An 18,175-nucleotide genomic window follows, 5' to 3' on the forward strand; every position below is an offset into this window, starting at 1 on the left:
GACTCTACTGTACATGTGAAGGATCAGATTGTGTTGGCAACACCTGTTTTGGTTGATTTTTGTTGCATCATATTTTCTTGTCGTCGAACGGATCAGAGTTGCGCCATAACTTTTCATTATTTAGGCCAATTTTTTCCTGCTTCTCAGTACCATTCGTTTTAATAAGGCTGTGCAGTATATCAAGATGGTAAGTTTGTGCTTTGGAAGAGATATTTCTAGCTTTTTGCAGCAACCGCGCTGATCAATTGAAGTGAATTGTTCAGCTTCCATTTGTGACGGCGGAAGCTCTCGCTTATGACGACAAACATTCCTTTCTTGATGGTGTTTTAAATAACCTTGATCAGGCCGAGAGATCAGGATCCGAATTTATCGTTAACTCCCATTTCCATCTTGCAGACGAAAGGGACAAGCAGCTTCGGACAGTGGCGCAACAAAAGCCACACGTTGTGCAATCGGTGCGGAAAACGATCTTACCATACGCAAAAGAAACGTTGCGCTAGCTGTAACTTTCCGGCGGCTAAGATGCGATCATGTGAGTAAAGAACGGCTTTGCTTAATTAGTGTAGCATAGTTGGTTAAGCGTTATCATTGAATTGCGCATACCCCTCGGTTACATATCGTACAGTACCGCCAACGATTCCGACGATCCGTAATATCCATCGTTTTGTTTTACATTCTTTCCTTTCAGTTAATTGGTCTAAGAAAGCCATTTCGAAACGAACAACCGGTGCTGGTCGCTTGCGTTATCTTAAGCACGTTCGCCGTTGCATGCGTAATGGAGTCAACGCTCGAAAAACGAAGTAGTGAGGCGAAAGCATTCATGTCCTTTTGATTTGAAACCTTACCGGTACTGATCGGGAAGGCACAAGCCTACAGCAAGTAGCTATGAATAAACGTAGAAGGGTAATGGATCTTAAGGATGTATTTTTGTGTGTATCAAATGTCTCTCTCTTTGGTCATGGTTTTCTTTTATTAGGTAATCAGATTTTATCGTATCGTATTCTGATCAGATTTTAAGTTTAAAAACATGTTTTTTGTTAATCCTTTTATCGCACAAAAAGCGCTCTTACCACAAAGAAGATATTTTTTTGTAGACGAAATCTTAATTTCCTTATAGTGCCTTACACTCCAAGGTGTGTGTGTATTACACGTGTCCTCATAATGTTTGAGCGAACCCTCAGCAAACACGATTGAACGGAAGAGAGTAACACATTTTTCGAAATTGATATCGTCCTAAAAATGAACACTTTATAACCCTCCTTTGCTGTGGTGTATCTACCTTGTTGGGGCTCTTTTTACGCCACACTACGATAGCCAATCTAATGGCTTCCCGAACAATATTTTCTTTGCACACTTCCTCTGTGGCGTCTGCTCGTATTTTCTCTTCTTAAAGTTTCCCCTGTCCTGTAGGATTTTTATGTTTTGTGCTCGTTAGAAAAAGTCTCGATAGAATTTTTTTAAAAATGTTTTCAACGTTTGTATAGACGCGAAATTCTTGTACAAGAAAGACTCATACAAAAAAATCGTGTAAAACTTCTCTTAAGTATCCCTTAACACTCTCGTTTTAGTATCTCTTAAACAACGGTGTTAGCTGGGTCCTTAAACTGACTGGGTGCCGCATGAAAGTGCAAAAGGTGCCGCATGAAAGTCCCGAAAGGTCCCGAGCAGCAGCAGCAGCAACATCCTTACGCTGGTCGTGTGTCTCCCCCGGACTCCATTCAAAATCCCGACGTGGATGAAGTGGATGGCAAAACGAACGATTTCCTTCCCATTATGGAGTTTGAACGCGCTGAGCTCGCCATTCAACATGGATAGGGGCAGTGAGGGAAAATGTTTGGGAAAGCATGATGCTCCTCACTCGCGACCTCACCGCCTCTCTGCCGTTCACACGTCGGCGACGACACGTGTGTGATGCAGGGATCAGTTTTCTCTAATTCCCAGTTTTTCAGCGAGAATAGGATTTTTTGTTGTTGTTGTGGTGGTTCACTTCTCCATTCTCGGACGTATGGGAGTTTTTTTTTCCTACGCCAAGGATCTCTTTTCCAACGGTGCTTTTCCATTACCCGGGTGTTGCTGGGGGCATGTTCAGGGAAAGCTTTCAGCCCCGTCAAACCCAAGCTACAACAATGGAAAGCAATTTCCCAATAAAGCATTCCAACTGGGCGGAAGTCTATTGCTGCGAGGAAAACTCGAGCCCGAGGGAGAGAAGAGCGATCATCGAGACACGATGAGCGCGATGCAAAATGTGCGACGCCGTGGATGTGAGTCGTGCTGTGAGAAGTGGGTTGAAATCAATTATCGGACACGAGGGGCATGGTTGGATTGTATCACGGTTAGGGGTGGCTAGTTTTGCTCGCCTTCATTCAACAAACAGTGGAAATATGAGCATCTACACGGTGCAGCAGTAGAGGGGATGTGCGCAGACGGTTGCGGGCGGCGGCAGTCCTTCCTGCGATAATTGTTTCCTTTCGTCGATTGTTTGGCAAACGCTTTGCCGGTGCGATGCTATCGCTAAGCCGATGGATGCCTCGACGTGTTAAAGGCGCACCTCACCGGGCGAGGGCATGGAATCGGAACGAATCGAAATGTGTTGCTCTTCCGCGAACAGGAAGGAAGAGACACGCTTTCCGGAAGCGCAAACGACGAACGAGTGCGCAATCAAGGAACGCGTGCGGGGGCCACGCACGGTATTGCCGTTGCCGGAGTATCCGGAAGTGCGGCTGAAGTTGTGCTCGTTTTACCGAGCAGAAGAACAACAACGTCGAAGAAGCAACAGGTTGTTACGTACATACCTTTAGATTGCGTGGTGCAGGTGTTTGTATTTATATAAGAGAAAGGTTCAATTTCCAATTGGTTTCTTACCTGTAAAAGTAGAAAGAATATTATTTATATTATTCACTATTCAGAAGGTTTGTTGTTTTAAGGTGTAATATAAAGTCCCTAGAAGTCCCTTTATAGTCTAGTATAAGATATAGTTTAAAGGTGTAATATGTAGGCAAATATTGGTCCAGGACGTCTATTTTTATATTTTTTTTAGCTGCCCTGAAGCATGTTGGACTCGGTCACGCATCCAAACCGGAACATGGGATTAAGCCAAACGCTCTGCATGACAATTAAAGCAAATTACACATCAAGCGCAAAAGTCACCTTAAAGTGTGATTGATTTCCAATCCGTGTGTTGCTATCGTTCAATCATCGTCGCAAGATTGATGGAAATCATTGCGGTAAGGAATGAACTTCTTACGTGAGAAAAATAATAAACAGAAATTATAAGGCACGGTAAAATATGCCTAGCCACATACATAGCCACACGAGAGCTCCCGGGGTCGCTTTGCTTTTTTTAGTTTTATTTTGTTGTAGCAAAACATTTCACCTGCACGATATGCTCTCCATGCAAAAACTCTTCCACTCGCTCGCTCGCACGGCAAACATTCTCCGGGCGCTTATCCAATCGGACCGATCTCGGTGCAGAAGTTTTGCCAAAATTTATTTATTCCACTCATGCTCGGAGCACATTTCAAAACGCTTACTATACACGCTTTGCCGCAGAAATGCCTTCCCCTCTTCTAACCGCCCTGAAGGGTACAAGGGAATCACAGGCCCCAAAAATCGAAGCATTCCAGTCCGGCTTGATTTTCCATAGCCTCGCGGTTGCGGTTTCTGGAGTGTATCACGGACACAACTCCGCATACAACTCGTAACCGTTGCTGTTGAGCTTTAGAGCTTTTTTTCTTACCATCGCTGCTGTGCCCCACTCCAGTGCTACGTCGCTTACCGAGCCGGGTCCGCCACTTTACGAGCGTGTGCAACCTTACAACAGGTTATGATTCTAGCTCGATCCATCCACTAAAAACCAGCCGTCCTCTGTAGCAAGGGTTGTGCTTTTCGTTTTTCTTTTACATTCATCAAGTGAAAGAGAGTAGAGGGCATGGGATAGGAAAAATAAAAACAAAAACAACCCAAACTTCAAACAACATCAAACTTGAAACCCCTGTGTATAGAGAGCGTATAGGGGTTCAGCACTGGCGGCGCGCTGTCGATGGTGAAATGTGAAGGAGCTTGGCCCTTCTTCGTGAGCTTGGTTTGAAGCCCCTCGCCACATACACCGGCGGTGCCCGTAATGGCTGTAAGATTGTAAGTAACGGCATGGCAAGTTATAAAAGAAAAAAATCCGCGCGACATAACTTCTATCCCGGCGCTCTAGCGGAATGGAGTGCCATGTTTTGTGCGCGGATCAGCGACCAAGCGTAAGTGTGTTGAGCGCTAGGTAGGGAAATGGATTTTGATATGTTTTAGCCTAAGAGTTCCGCACACAACTTGCGCCCTTATTGTGCGCTGCATAGTGGAAAGTAAAGGGTGAGTTATGTACTTCGTCAGTAACGGTGTGTTAAGAGTAAGAACAACTATGTAGATTTCGCTCGATGCAACAAAGTCGAGGTATGGCTTATGCATGAGCTTGTATTTCTTGGAACATGTGTACAAATTTGAATGTGTTTTTGTTCCCACTATGCAATGATGGAGATTGTTCATTTGAATTTAATTTGAAAATAATTTAAATATATTTTTTAAGAATACAGGGTTTTCCACGATTTATTGGTCGGTGTCCATAATTGTTTGGGCTCATCTCACGACATCTCATGCGTTCATTGTATCTCAAAGACTTTTGGTTCGTTCCCATAATTTGTTGATATCCTTCGATTGGATATCAATACAATTGAACCAAAAAATTCTGGGAATTGCCCAAAACATCGTTGGAAGATACCAAAAACAGATGGGACCAGCCACCAAAAAATTATTGAAACCTACCAATAAATTGTGAGAAACCCAATAATAAGAATATATTATTAAAAATAATAATAATAAGAATAATAATAATAATAATAATAATAAAAAAATTAAAAAAGCAATATTAATAATAATAATAATAATAATAATAATAATAATAATAATAATAATAATTATAATAATAATAATAATAATAATAATAATAATGATAATAATAATTATAAAAATAATAATAATAATAATAATAATAATAATAATAATAATAATAATAATAATAATAATAATAATAACAATAATAGTAATAATAATAATAATAATAATAATAATAATAATAATAATAATAATAATAATAATAATAATAATAATAATAATAATAATTATAATAATTATAATAATTATAATAATTATAATAATCATAATAATAATAATAATAATAATAACAATAATAATAATAATAATAATAATAATAAACAGAACATAAAAGATAATCATGAATATAACAAAAAAAATCATAAATAAATAAATAAATAAAAAAGATAGATATTGTCGTTCCTCCTGAATGAAACAAACAAATAATAGTATTGTGAGATCATACATATATCATGAAAATCATAATTATAATCGTGTTTTAGTCCTTATTGGTAAAATTGGTCGTCATAGTGAAAAAAATCGGACTATAAAAAAACTATAAAATATAAGAGTGATCAGCAAAAGTATGGGCAAATAGATTAAGGAACAATCCGGGGTACAGTCATAACATAATAACAGAGAATTTAATCATTTTCCCCAACCCAAATAGCTACTATCCATTGACTCGAGCATCATCGTTCACAACCGGATCATAACAGTGATTAAATCCTCTGTAACAACACAACCATTCACTGCTCGCAGAGGTATCGATGCCCGACCCTATCCTCCAATCCAATGTGATTATGGGCTTTCGATGATAAAAATCAACCACACACACACACACACAAACACTCGGAACCCCTTGAAAGCTTTCACCAAAACCCCCTAAGTGAGTGTTTGTTGTGTCCGTCGTCCCCTCAGCTCGAGCTTCTCGAGATCGGAACAATTTATGTGTGATATAAAAACAAACACACACCATAATCCGGAAATGGATTTTACACATGAAAGCACCACTTCAATGGCGAGGGGAGGTTTGGCCGTGGGAAAGCCAGCCGCAACGGGTAAATCGTTACCGATCTGGCGGGCTGTGGAGTACACTTTCCATGAAAATTCATGCTTGAAGCAAATGATTGTTGAAGCGGTGGTAGCTTGCAGGTACTGAAATTGATGGTATTCAAATTCCAATACTCGTGTTTTTTTGTTGTGTGTATATGTGAAAAAAAAACATACACAACGGTACGCAGTAGTACGCTTCGGTTGAAAACGATGTTTTCAGCGTCAGCAGGTGGGCCGTTATCTATCGATGATGAATTTTCAATTTCCGATAAATGAACTCTGTTGCACGCACCTTCGCGTCTCGGTGTATGAAGCGAAACCAATTCGGCAGAGGTTAATACGATAAAGAAGGGAATAGGGTTCGTAAAAAGGATGGAGATGGGACACGGGACAAACACGCGTAAAGAGGAAGGATCGTAGCAGGAAGAGGTAGGACGATAAACTGTGTTACGTTAAAGAGCAAAAAAAGGGAGAATAAAACAAAAATAGGATCCCAAAAATCTACGCTCCACAGTTTATAAGACATTTACCCATTATCAGTTATTGTAATTCGTCCTTTTTCGGTTGTGTCCCTCTTCGGTAATTGTTTTATAAAAATTATGTCCGGTAGTAATCAAATTTAAAGGGTTTTATTTATCCAACCCACCAATTACATGCATTCGCAATTAAGTACCTTTACAAAGGTCGCTAACCTCCAAATAACAGCTGCTCCTTCCCGCAGAGTGCAGCGCAGTCGCTAGTCGCGCGTGACTAGCTGCATCAAACAACTGCATAATTTACACGAACCTATACCCCGGCGAACGTTCAACTTAAAATTATTTCCCGTCCACACTATTGCACAGACTAAATAAACACGCGATGGTTTATGGGCTGCAGTAGCGAAACTTATAATTAACACCGTCTGTAACATTTTTCCAACAGCAACAGGTTGCTGTGGCCATTTCAGTAAGTCAGAATATTGATATGCAGAAACGAGTAGAAAAGCTTTAGATGAGCTTTGCTATAAAAAAACTAAGAGAACTTTTGTATGGATTCGTGCCATAAATATATCCTTTTCCTTGTTTGCCATAAAACAATCCTGCTACTCTCCACCAGAGGGCACCCTAAGCCGGGTAAAAGTGAGAAAGGAAAATTCAAACCGTTCCATTATTCACCCAAAGGAATAGAAAGTTTCACCCCTCTACGAGCGTTTCTGTTTGTCATGTCCATTAGTAGGTGCCGTGCTCAAACAATCGATGCCGGTCGGTCAGTGGGTGGGTACGATACGACTTAGAGTTTCGCTGACCCGAGCTGAAAATCGTGTCGCTTACTTGGACGAGCTTCAAGTTTCGCCCTCCTTGCACACACACACACACGCCAGCTGTCGGGGGCCACTAATTAGTACTGACTGGCATTGACCCAGTTTTTTCACTGCTTGTTCTTCGATTTTTCTTCGAACCATCACACACAGGACTTCTTTCGCCCAAGGAGGATGGTGGTAGAAGTATGACTGTCGACTCTTTTTTTGTGTCATCTTCGACAGACGGGTAATAAAATGAAATGATTCTGAAGGGCTAGCAGCAAGAAGAATCATCAGCCAAATACTAAACAAATCGCCCATATACTTAGAGTGTATGAGCTGGTGGTTTGGGGCGAACGGTTTGTATTTTTAGCACGTCCCAGGGGCAAGAGCAACAGCCATGGGCGTGAACTATCGTTGACGAATATTTGCCACTCAATTAATTATGATTTATGATATGGAACGTTGCACTTTTGTCGGTTTCTGCTTGAAGGCACGGTGCTCTGAGCGTCGTTATGGTTGACTTTTTTTTATAGGAAGTAGGATTTTGTTGTTAGGCGAATTGAATGAAAAGAGATTAAAATCGTTTAATTTTCTTTAAAAAAAACAATATATGTAATTGATGTCGTAATATTTTCCTAAATCATATATAATGAATTTCAAGGCCTAAAACATACAAATTTTGCAGAATGAACTATAGCATGAATGTAGTATTCGGGATTTTTATAGCAGACATTTTATAGCATTTCAGTAACTATTTGCTCATCCACTTTGAATTTTTTTTCGACTATTTATAGTGAATGGCAATGGTGAATAGTAAACAAATCATGCAGCACTTTCACATCTTTATTTACTCAAATTAAGGCTATTAAACTGCTTTGCTTTGAAACTCCACTGTACTTTGAGAAGGGGAAGAGGTAATAAAATCTCAGCCCTGACCTACCCTTCACAAGCAAATGACCGCCGTTCAAAAGAGTACGGCACGCAAAACGGAAACCTTACAAACAAACAAACAATTACAGCTGGAAAATGTCTATTTAATAACGTCCTCTTCCTCCTTCGAGTCCGCCGACGTGTTCGGGATCTTGCGTAATACTGGTGCACCCTTGACAACCTTGCCCGTGGCCGACGACGACGAAACTAAAAATATATTATCGAACGAATTTACCTAACCAAACCTGCTCTCCTCCTCCTGTCCTGCTGCTGTGTGAGGTATGGGAGTGCGTACGTGGATCGGTCGGGTCGGTCTCAAATGCATGTCCCGGCAGCACAACAACCGCAACGACGCACCGCAACGGCTCGGCACCGGGCGCGGACACCGTTTGAAGCACCACGTCAAGTGTACAGTAAAAGAGGAGAAGCTAAATAAAAAAGATGACCCCATCACTCATGCACGAACCCCCCCTCTCTCTCTCCGCTCCATATCCAACTGTCAACTGTCAAGGGATACACTTTCCCCTCTCCCCGTGGGGAAGCAGCGACGACGGGAGCGTTCGTTTTGGCATAAAATTTGATAAATAAACCTGTTCGGCCAATGTGGGGTGCAGTTTTATTTTTTCGCACCACAATCGTCTCATCGAGGAGGGCGGCGGGTGTCACGAGCTTCACTAGGGTGATGGTGGTGTGTGTCCCGATATCCGGTTCGAATTATACTGTTTGCGTTTGGTGTTCTGTGAACCGTTTTTTTACCGTGAGTGGCGTTGAAACTGTATCGTTTTCGAGGGGGCTTAATTTATCATAATCCCTCCCTGTAATCTAGACGAGCGAAAGCCGTTTCTGCCATGAAAATTGAGTCTTTTTTTGGGGTTTTGGCTTTAATTAAATTGTGCTGAAAACTGTCCTAAAGATAAAGAAATTGTGTTAATCCGTAAAGTAAAGCTATAAAACTTTTATCACCTTAACGCAGTGAAGTTATAAAATGGATCGCCTTTGTACTTTACATTGCAATTCTTTTTTCACAAACCATATTCTAGTATTTGTAAAATTGTGCCAATACAATCCTTTATATTCATTTTACTAATCAACCATGAATATAAAATCCTTAAAATATTCCAACCCATTCGACAACGACGACAACACTTCCCTCCGGTGTTGTGTTGCTATTTACCAGCGACCAGAAATCATAATTCTCCTCCGTGTGTCCGTCATACTGTTTCGTTTTGTACAGTGCAATGGCCCAATTTAGCCGCTACAAGTTGAATTCGCGTGTGTCTGCAATAAACCACCAGGCATTTAGCGCTGTTGCAGTTACATCCAGCAACTGGTGGAAGCTATTCAACAGCGTTCGGTTGTTGAGACGAATGCAAATTTAACCAATTTGTGCAACATTGTGTTGGACGTGTGTCGAAAAAATGTATTTTTTTGGTTTTGTTTTGATTGGTAGTTGGTGATTCTTCCAAAATCACGTTTTCTTTTTTAGGGTTATCTTTTGTTCTGACCGCTCCTTACTTTACCTTATTGATTTTGTTCTTTATTATTTACTGCAAATAATTTCATTTATTTCTTCATTGTGTTTCCTTCTCTTTTTCTTCTTATTTTTTCTTCTTCTTCTTCTTCTTTTTATCCAAATATTTATAAAACTTTGATTAAAACTAGCATTTTTCCTTTAATCTTGAGCATTTTTGCCACTTATTCCAAAATTTTATTATTTTAAAAGAGCATTTTTTCAATTTTTTTAACACATATGAAAATATTTCGACTGATTTCGATCAAATCGAATGGATTTCTTAGCAAAACCGCTAAGAATTATGCTTCACAAAATAAGGTGTATTTCGCCCTGTGAACAACTTACACTTTATATTTTGATTGTAATCAACCGTGCTAGCATATTGAAAGCGTTTTGTTTGCAATTGGCGTGCGGTTCGATACTTATTTTGCGGAATTCAGGCTTGAACAAAGGACAAACGTATAATGTAACAGTGTATTGTATTGTCCTTGACATTATTCGATAGAAAATCATCCATTTGAAGGCTCGTTTTTGTCTATTTCAGTGTATTAGAAAGTGTGCAATAATTGGCTATGAAGTGTGCAATAATAGAATTTAGAGTTTTTGTAAGTGTGGAACATTTTTTTTTTCAATATGTTTAAAAAATATTTTTTGCCATTATTTATCATTTTTATCCCTGAAATAAAATATATATACTATTCTTTGAACAATAAAGGATATTGCTTTAAATACGGAAATTAAAAATATCTAAATAATTGTTGACGTATGAAAGCTACTAAGATGTAAGCTGCTAATTTTTACTACAAAACTGCTAACTTTTACACATACACATTCGAAAGAAACAAAGCCGAGGCATAAAATAATGCCAATATTTGTCCGCATCCACAATACAATGAAGCGTGAAGGCAAATAGAATCCAACACTCCCTTCCATTCCCCGGAAAGACGCTCACTAACGCACTTTATTAGCTTTATGTTTGTTATTCACATTCACCCAACCAAACTCCAGAGTGAATGAAGTTATCAAGCCATCGTACGAAGGCCTTTGCGTTCGATGGTATTCTTGGACTGTGCCACTACGAAACTGCCCGCGAGCCAATCGGGCACTACTCAATCAACATATTTTTAACCGCCCGCGTGTATATACGTCATCGGTTTTGGCATCAATTATAATAAAATAGTAGCCCCACCACCCGCCCGCTAGGGCCACCCATCCATCCGCACCACAGTGAATGAAAGGAATCCCGCTCTATTGGCTGTAGAGCTGTAGAGCGATACACTGTGGGTTAAAAAAAACGCCAGAGTCGGGCTGGAAACAATCAACCGGTTCCGACCAGGCCCTAACAGCTTGCGGCAGGTTCGAACTACTTCTCACGCCTGAACGATGGTCGGCGTGTGGTGTCGTGCCTTAAATTTCGAACGCTTTTCCGCGTCCCAGTGCCGATCGATAATGAAGATATATAAACCCTTTTTGGCGATGTCACGCAACTTTATCCAACCTTGCAATGCACTCACAGCAAAAAAAAAAACAGCAGGGACGAGTAGGCTCGGTCGCTTCAAACGAATCTCGCTTTAATTCGGCCGCGTCCGATCTATATTAATTGGCCGGTCTGTTTGTTTTGTGTTGGCGTCCTAGCAACCCTCCACACCCTGCAGTCACGATACGATACGCAATGGATAGTGCGGCCATCCCCGCTCGCCGATATCTTTAACAAGATGGCTTTCAGAAGAGACCGCCCAGCTCGTCTCGTAAGGATTGCTGCCACACCGGGTACGAAGGCAAACGCCGGCGATGAAGCTATTTAATTAACAATAATGAAATAACCGTCAAGCGAATGTGTTTGCGGACTGGGCAACCCCATATGTAATGGGGGCGGGGCAGTAGATGATGATGCTGATGATGACGATGGTGATGATAAAACAGTCATTGGAAACCATTAGCCCGGGTGACAGAGTGAGTGTCATAGTTGATTTGTGTTCTTAAATTATCATCAATTGAATATGAATGGATACTCTTATTATTACTCAAACTATTAATGTTCAGTTTACCAAATGAATGCTTTTTCGATTGTTGGTCACGATACATTTTGTATTTTTTAGTATCATTTTGTTTCAAAGCTCGATATAAGTTTAACCATTCACAGCATTCAAATAAACAAAACCAAAAAATGCTCGCGCAGTCACAACCCGCATAAACCGTACAATCATTAACCGCAATCATCATGGAGTTTTGTCATTCCTTCTTTTACGACATTCCTTTCTACTGCCGACGAAGATAAGATCCAAACATTCTTTATTGATGCTAATTAAATGACACATTGCCGCGACCTCGTTCCAGCATTGTCACGATGCACTTTAATTTCCGAGAAACTTAATATTCCCTTGAATTGTGCTAGAAACAGCAACATTCCAACGCGTTATTCAAGTAGGTTAAAAACATAATACACCCATGGTCACGTGGACGTTTAATATGGGATTGCGGAAATAAACACAGCCCAACTATTTTAAGTACTTCACCCACAATAACGGGCCTGGTGAAAAATGACCGGTAGTAATATCCGGCCCGTTGTCAGGGAAAACGGGGTTTCCTTCAGCGCTACGTGAGCGCATATAATGTAACGCGAGCCGCATATGCAGGAAGAACTGGGTGTGTATGGGAATGTAGGGGGAAATAAAGTGTAGTACATTGAATATTCAACGAAAAAAACGGGGGCTCTTCTTTCAGGATGAATAATTAAATGTTATATTTATACGTACGGTTGGGATCGTAAAATTTGCAAGCCGTGGAAAATGCAAGCAACAAAAAACAGGAAGGGAACAGCACGAGTGCACGTAGGCAACCTGAGGAAATAATGCATTCTCGCTGAGTTGCTTTAGTTGTGCGTTGGTATGAAAAGGGGTAATAATTCTACGTGTTTCTGACATGGCTGTACGGTTAAATGAAGAGTGGAAGTATCACAAAACACTATAAAAAGGAGCTAGAAAATCGCTCGAGGAAAATTGATGAAGAAAGTATTTTAAAATATTACTCTTCTTATTGAAGAAATCAAATCGAATTGATCGAAAACAATCTGCAGCTTTGAGAAGGACGGAAGTATCTTTAAGATAATATTACTCTAATAAGTATAATACAAAAATGTACGAGCAAGTGGTGGTATTGAATAAAACATCTGCGGAAGAGAGTCATACACACCCAAGACAACCGACACAGTTGTATCAAGGATAAACGGGACTAACTCAATGGAATAAAATTGTATTCCCAAGCATCCTGTACATAGCTTGGCAAGACCCAATGTATAGATCTGGTGAACCACTTATGAGGACACAACTGCGTGATGCATATGACCGGTTCCATTGGTACCAACAGTTGGTATCAGGGCACTGCCTTCCAAAGCAGGAGAACCTAATTAATCTTTTACGTAGCTTGTAAAATCCATTTCATCAGTAGGGGATCTTTGTTCAACACCTTAGAGGAGTGAAGCGTGAAAATGTATTAAAAAAGTGTGTTAAAGACGCAAAAAGAAAGATATTGGGGTTACTATATGAATAGTAGATTGAACGGAACACCCGTAACGTAAACTTTTCCACCAGATGCTATTGATCATCTATCGCAGGAGCTAAGCCAAGATTTACTAACACTGTTACTTGTTTTATTGGTCTTGTAAACTTGTAATCCGGAGCTTTTATCTCCAAATATATGATGTAACGGAATGTATGAACAATACCCTTGTTTTTTGGTCACATTTTCCCAATAAATAATTCGAAGATATTTAACTTTAACTTTTTTAACTTATTTTTTGACCAACAACGGTTGTTGTGCCAAAAAAGAAGAGGCAGAAGCAGTGTTGCGAACGGTGATAGTCGTCGTCATAAAATTTTACAAAATGATACTTTTTGAAGCATCGCATTCTAGATTCACGCATTCATTCGACAATCACGGAAAAAATATCATTTGACACGATGATATTTTTCTGCTACAATCATTTGACTTTTTGATTTTGCCGTACCTCAAGTGAACTAGACCTTCATCGAAAATTGGTCCTTTTTTCGTGTTTTCGCGTGAATTTCTATACTCCTGTAAGAGAACACCATTTTCCTGGTTGACTGAGTGAAAATATCAAGTGGTTTAATGGCTAACTATCTATTAAAGCACGATTAAGCAGTTCTGACGTCTGATGAAAAATGTCAAATGACATTCATTCTACATTTTTTGCAATCAAGTCATCGCAAAAGCATTGATTGTTATTGCGAAAATGATTGCCGCTTTTAGAAAGTCGTGTCATGGTAACCATGAATATCATGATCAAAAAATGATTTTGACACCCGCTTGCTGCGAATATCATAAAAAATGTCGACAATTAACAACACTGGGTAGAAGTATTTATAAATTCGCCCTAAACTCGCTTTCCTGGAACGTTACATTCGTATATTTCAAGAACCAACATAATCTCGTTTTATAATTCAAGCCAACAGGCTGAAACTTCTGTGGAACAATATTCATCACCCGGGTTGTATCCATTTGACAATTACTTAACTTCATATTGGATTTCACGATGCATTGTATCAAGATTCATTTTATAAATTGTGTTTTTTTCTTATTTCCTGTTAAAATTGGATTTTTATGCTTTTAATACCTTTAAAGGTATAAAATCAAACAGTCAAACTTCATATAAAAAAACTGCCTAGTATAGTAAAACCTCTCATTATTATTTTACCATTTTCATTACTACTCCCGCAGGCACAAGATATTTCTCGCGACTGTGTCATATTCCAGAACGTGCCTTAATCTTAGGTTTGGCCTCGCTAATGAACGTATAAATGCCACGAATCAAACCGGGCTGTAACCGAAAACCGGTTGAAAATAATGATAAATCAAATCCCCAGCGGGGAGAGGTGCGTAAAAGGCCACACAGCCCACCGCACAAAACCCACCCCAAAAAACAGTTGGCCCATTCCGCTGCCGCAGAGTGCGCCCGGCGCGGCCTAACTTACCTTGATGCTTTTCGCTCGACAGTAGCTTTCCGGTGACGGCCGCCTCCTCGTCTAGGCCGGCCGCCTGTTCCGCTTTCGTAACCTTGAAACGTTCCGCCATGGCCCGTCAATGTGGTCGTGTTATTTATGGATCTTTCCGTGCCTCGCAGAAGTACGCAAGAAATTGGAGAGCAGCACCGATGACGCCACCAGCCAAGTGCGGCCAAAAAAAGGACACCGATGGACCTAAACCACTTTCTGACACAAGGCGCGCGGCACTGGACCTACCCGAAAACGCACTCAACTAGATCCACCCACAAACACAAACACACACACCACCTACACCGGGTGGGGCGGTTAGGGACCACTTAGAACTCTGATATCAAACACTCTTCAACACACACATACACACAAAACCATCCAGGGGGTCGTAATAATGGTCGGAATTCACTTCGTTTCACTTTACCCGGCCCCACTACTGGAACGGCGGCGGCAAAAAACAGCACCTCAGACTTTTTCTTGGTAAATGTTTTCCACAATTTTAGTACGAGTAACAGTAACCCACACGCGCATAGATTGCTTTGATTTCTTTCCTTCTTGGCACACGCGACCTAGCACGGTTCTCTTTTCGCTTGGGAAATGGTACACCCGCAGGCGAAGCAGGCGGGGTGTGCTGTCTGCTAAATTGACGTTCCCGACCCGGTTTCTCGTAGTTACGCGATGCCGGGTATGAGTCGGTATGTGTGTGTGTGTGCTCGGGGGAAGGAAAAGCCGTCCAGCGATATGTGTGCCTTGCACCGTTTCAAAACAAGGCCAGGTTCGAACAACAGACCTGTGGAAAAGGAAAGACGAAAAGGAAGAAAATATTAGTACAAATATGTTTGTTACTTCGCGATTGCATACTTTCGCTGGTGTGTGATAAAAAGAGAGAGAGGGGAATTAAGCAGAAGGAAGGAGAGTCGTCTATTCCGTTTCATTGGGCGTCCCATTATGCCTACTTCTTGGGTTTGGTTTCTTGCGTGAAGAAGCACCCTGTGGCCATTATATGGTAATGGATAAACGACATGTGATCGAATTTTGCAAAACGATGATTTATGTTTCCTTGGCTTTGCTGTCTGTTTGTCAGTTCGGGGTTTCTTTTCCTTTCATTGTTTTACTGATTGGTGCATTGCAGGGTGAACTATTAAATTCGAAACATTTTTTTGTAGCTATTTAAGGACCTGTTTTTTCCACATATGCGTCATTTTGATTTCAATGTATTTCACTGCATAGGATAGCGTGGATAGTACATTTAATTCTAAACTGGGCTGACTGCATTAAAAATAGCTATATGGAGAAGGGTTCTATAATTTACTTTGCGGGCAGATGTTTAGATTTTTGTATACAAAATATACAAAAATCACGTATGACATCATAGATTGGTTAGAGTAATTGCTAGTCATTCGAAATAAAAGTAAACGCTTTTGACATTTATACTTTATATTTTTTCTTTATACTTTTTTAAATTTCTTACGTCTCTGCTATACTTCAGCAAAGAACTCATCTCTTGACTTCTTAACGGCCTTCTTGAATTCTTCTCATGTTAATGATAAGCTTAAATTATCTACAAAGCTTAAACTTAAAACATATTTCACGAATATTGATGCACAGCCTTTGTCATAATTAAGACATACAATTGAAAAACTATACTGAAAATATTAAATTAATCTTTAGGATACCATTTTTGTTTTTGGCTGATTGCTACTACAACACTCTTTCCTTCATTGTGTTAGCTCAAACAGTGTAATGTAATTATGTAATGACACAAAAAGTACAGTCTGTTCCCGAGTTACACCCCAAATAACCAAATCGTCCTTAACCCACTGTAAAACCACTTCAAACCCACGTGGGTTTGTGGTGGTCGATTCAGTCGTTAACCCACCAAATTTTAGAACAATCGGAGCTGCCAGTTCCGATCCGATGTATTTATCCTGCCCACCCTTAACCCACCTTTTCCAAAAATGCTTTGAGGAAAAGTTTGGTCAAGGGTTGGCTAAGGTCAATATGCTGAACAGGATTTTAGCTCTTCGATTGATTACATTCATTCACTTACATCACTGCACTTCAACTTCAGCAATATTATTAGTCTATAAACTATGCACTGACCAGCGAAATGGAGAGATCATTCGCAAGTAAACAAACACACATATACACATATTACACATGAATGTTTTACAACAAACCAACTTAAACACACACGTTTAATTGTTTCTTTTGCACAATTAAATCACATTTTAACACAGGTGAAACATGTTGAGCAAATAAATTGCCCGAGCATAATAACTGACTTTAACAACATTGAAGTGGCTGCTTCTGTAGCCGTGTGGCTTAACCCACCAAACTGATAGTTTTTTAGCTTTGTTTGATGGAACTGGATTTTTAGTACAAGAAATTGGTGGCGTTTTCGGTATCTTGGTTATATGGGACGGTTCTCGACTTACGCGGATTCGGAGATACGCGGTTTTTGAAATTTGACAGATTAAATGTCAAATCAGTACAATTTGCTTCAAGTTCGGTAGAAGTTGCCTTTTTGCTAACAAATTGAAACCGCTTAAAAGCCTGAAATATTAGAATTTTCTGTACGAATCATATCAAATAAATGATAAAGTGTATAAAAGTACTAAATAAAAAAAAAACTCCGAGCAATCAATAGTATTTTAGTCAAAAAAAAGGGAAATTCGACTTACGCGGATATCCGAGTTACGCGGATTCGTCGGGAACGCATAAACCGCGTAACTCGGGAACAGACTGTATATGTGCTGAGCCAATAGTCTCACATTCAAAATGATTTGGATTTGTATCACAGTTATAACAGTTATCATAACACTTAACCCATTATTTTACTGTCACTTTAACTGATCGATTACAATGCATTACTCCATATAGTTTGTCTCACTGTTCAATCAAAACCCCGTTGCTGTTTCCCATTGTGTCCAGTCAGATCAGATATGCTATTCTCGAACAAATCCTGACTGCATAATCCTGCGGCTTTATTCGAGGCTTCGGACACGAACGAAACCTTTTTTTAATCCCATGGGTTTACGTTGGCACCGATACGAACTTGAACGAATGCACTGTAAGAAGTGTGGTGGTGCCAGGCTGATGTTATTCAATTTCTTTATTGTTTCATGTTTGAAGTCGTACAAATTAACTCACAATAAAATTGCTAAATCAGTTAATGCAATCGTTTTTTGCACTATATCTCTGTACTTCAGAAATCTCTCAATTTTACTAATAAATTCTTAATTTTTCATTATTTCTCGATCAACTTCAAAGTAAATACACGTAATATTACCTCTTCAATAATCGCACGATTGAACAAAAAAAAAACACTATTAAAAACCAACAACCTCGACACGCACGATAATCGCACCCGGTACACCGACCATCAATCGCTAAACGTCGACTGAAAACCTGCCAAAAATCTTGGCCATTGACAACCGGCTTACAGTAGGCACACCGTCCAGCTAA

At 39.9% G+C, this 18,175-nt stretch overlaps 2 protein-coding genes across 2 annotated transcripts in view; one reads left to right on the top strand and one right to left on the bottom strand.

The window, feature by feature from the left end:
- LOC1278350 (solute carrier family 12 member 4) overlaps nucleotides 1-18,175 on the bottom strand; it is a 157,105-nt gene that overhangs the window by 128,189 nt on the left and 10,741 nt on the right. Inside the window, exon 3 of the mRNA XM_061653678.1 lies at nucleotides 14,687-15,497. Within this exon, the coding sequence (XP_061509662.1) occupies nucleotides 14,687-14,786 (100 nt within the window). The 5' untranslated portion in view covers nucleotides 14,787-15,497. The remainder of the gene's footprint in view (nucleotides 1-14,686; nucleotides 15,498-18,175) is intronic.
- On the top strand, nucleotides 125-947 carry LOC1278237 (uncharacterized). Its single transcript, XM_317798.5, has 3 exons — nucleotides 125-187; nucleotides 397-532; nucleotides 689-947. Exons 1-3 carry the CDS (start codon nucleotides 185-187, stop codon nucleotides 802-804), a joined length of 255 nt encoding a protein of 84 aa, XP_317798.5. The 5' UTR covers nucleotides 125-184; the 3' UTR covers nucleotides 805-947.

This window comes from Anopheles gambiae, chromosome 3, assembly GCF_943734735.2.
Source record: "Anopheles gambiae chromosome 3, idAnoGambNW_F1_1, whole genome shotgun sequence".
Classification (NCBI taxonomy): Eukaryota; Metazoa; Arthropoda; class Insecta; order Diptera; family Culicidae; genus Anopheles; species Anopheles gambiae.

What these genes read in the sequence shown, in the direction of transcription:
- LOC1278237 (XM_317798.5), top strand. An exon ending in GGCGGCTAAGATGCGATCAT is followed by an intron (nt 533 to 688) that starts GTGAGTAAAGAA and finishes CTTTCCTTTCAG; the next exon opens with TTAATTGGTCTAAGAAAGCC.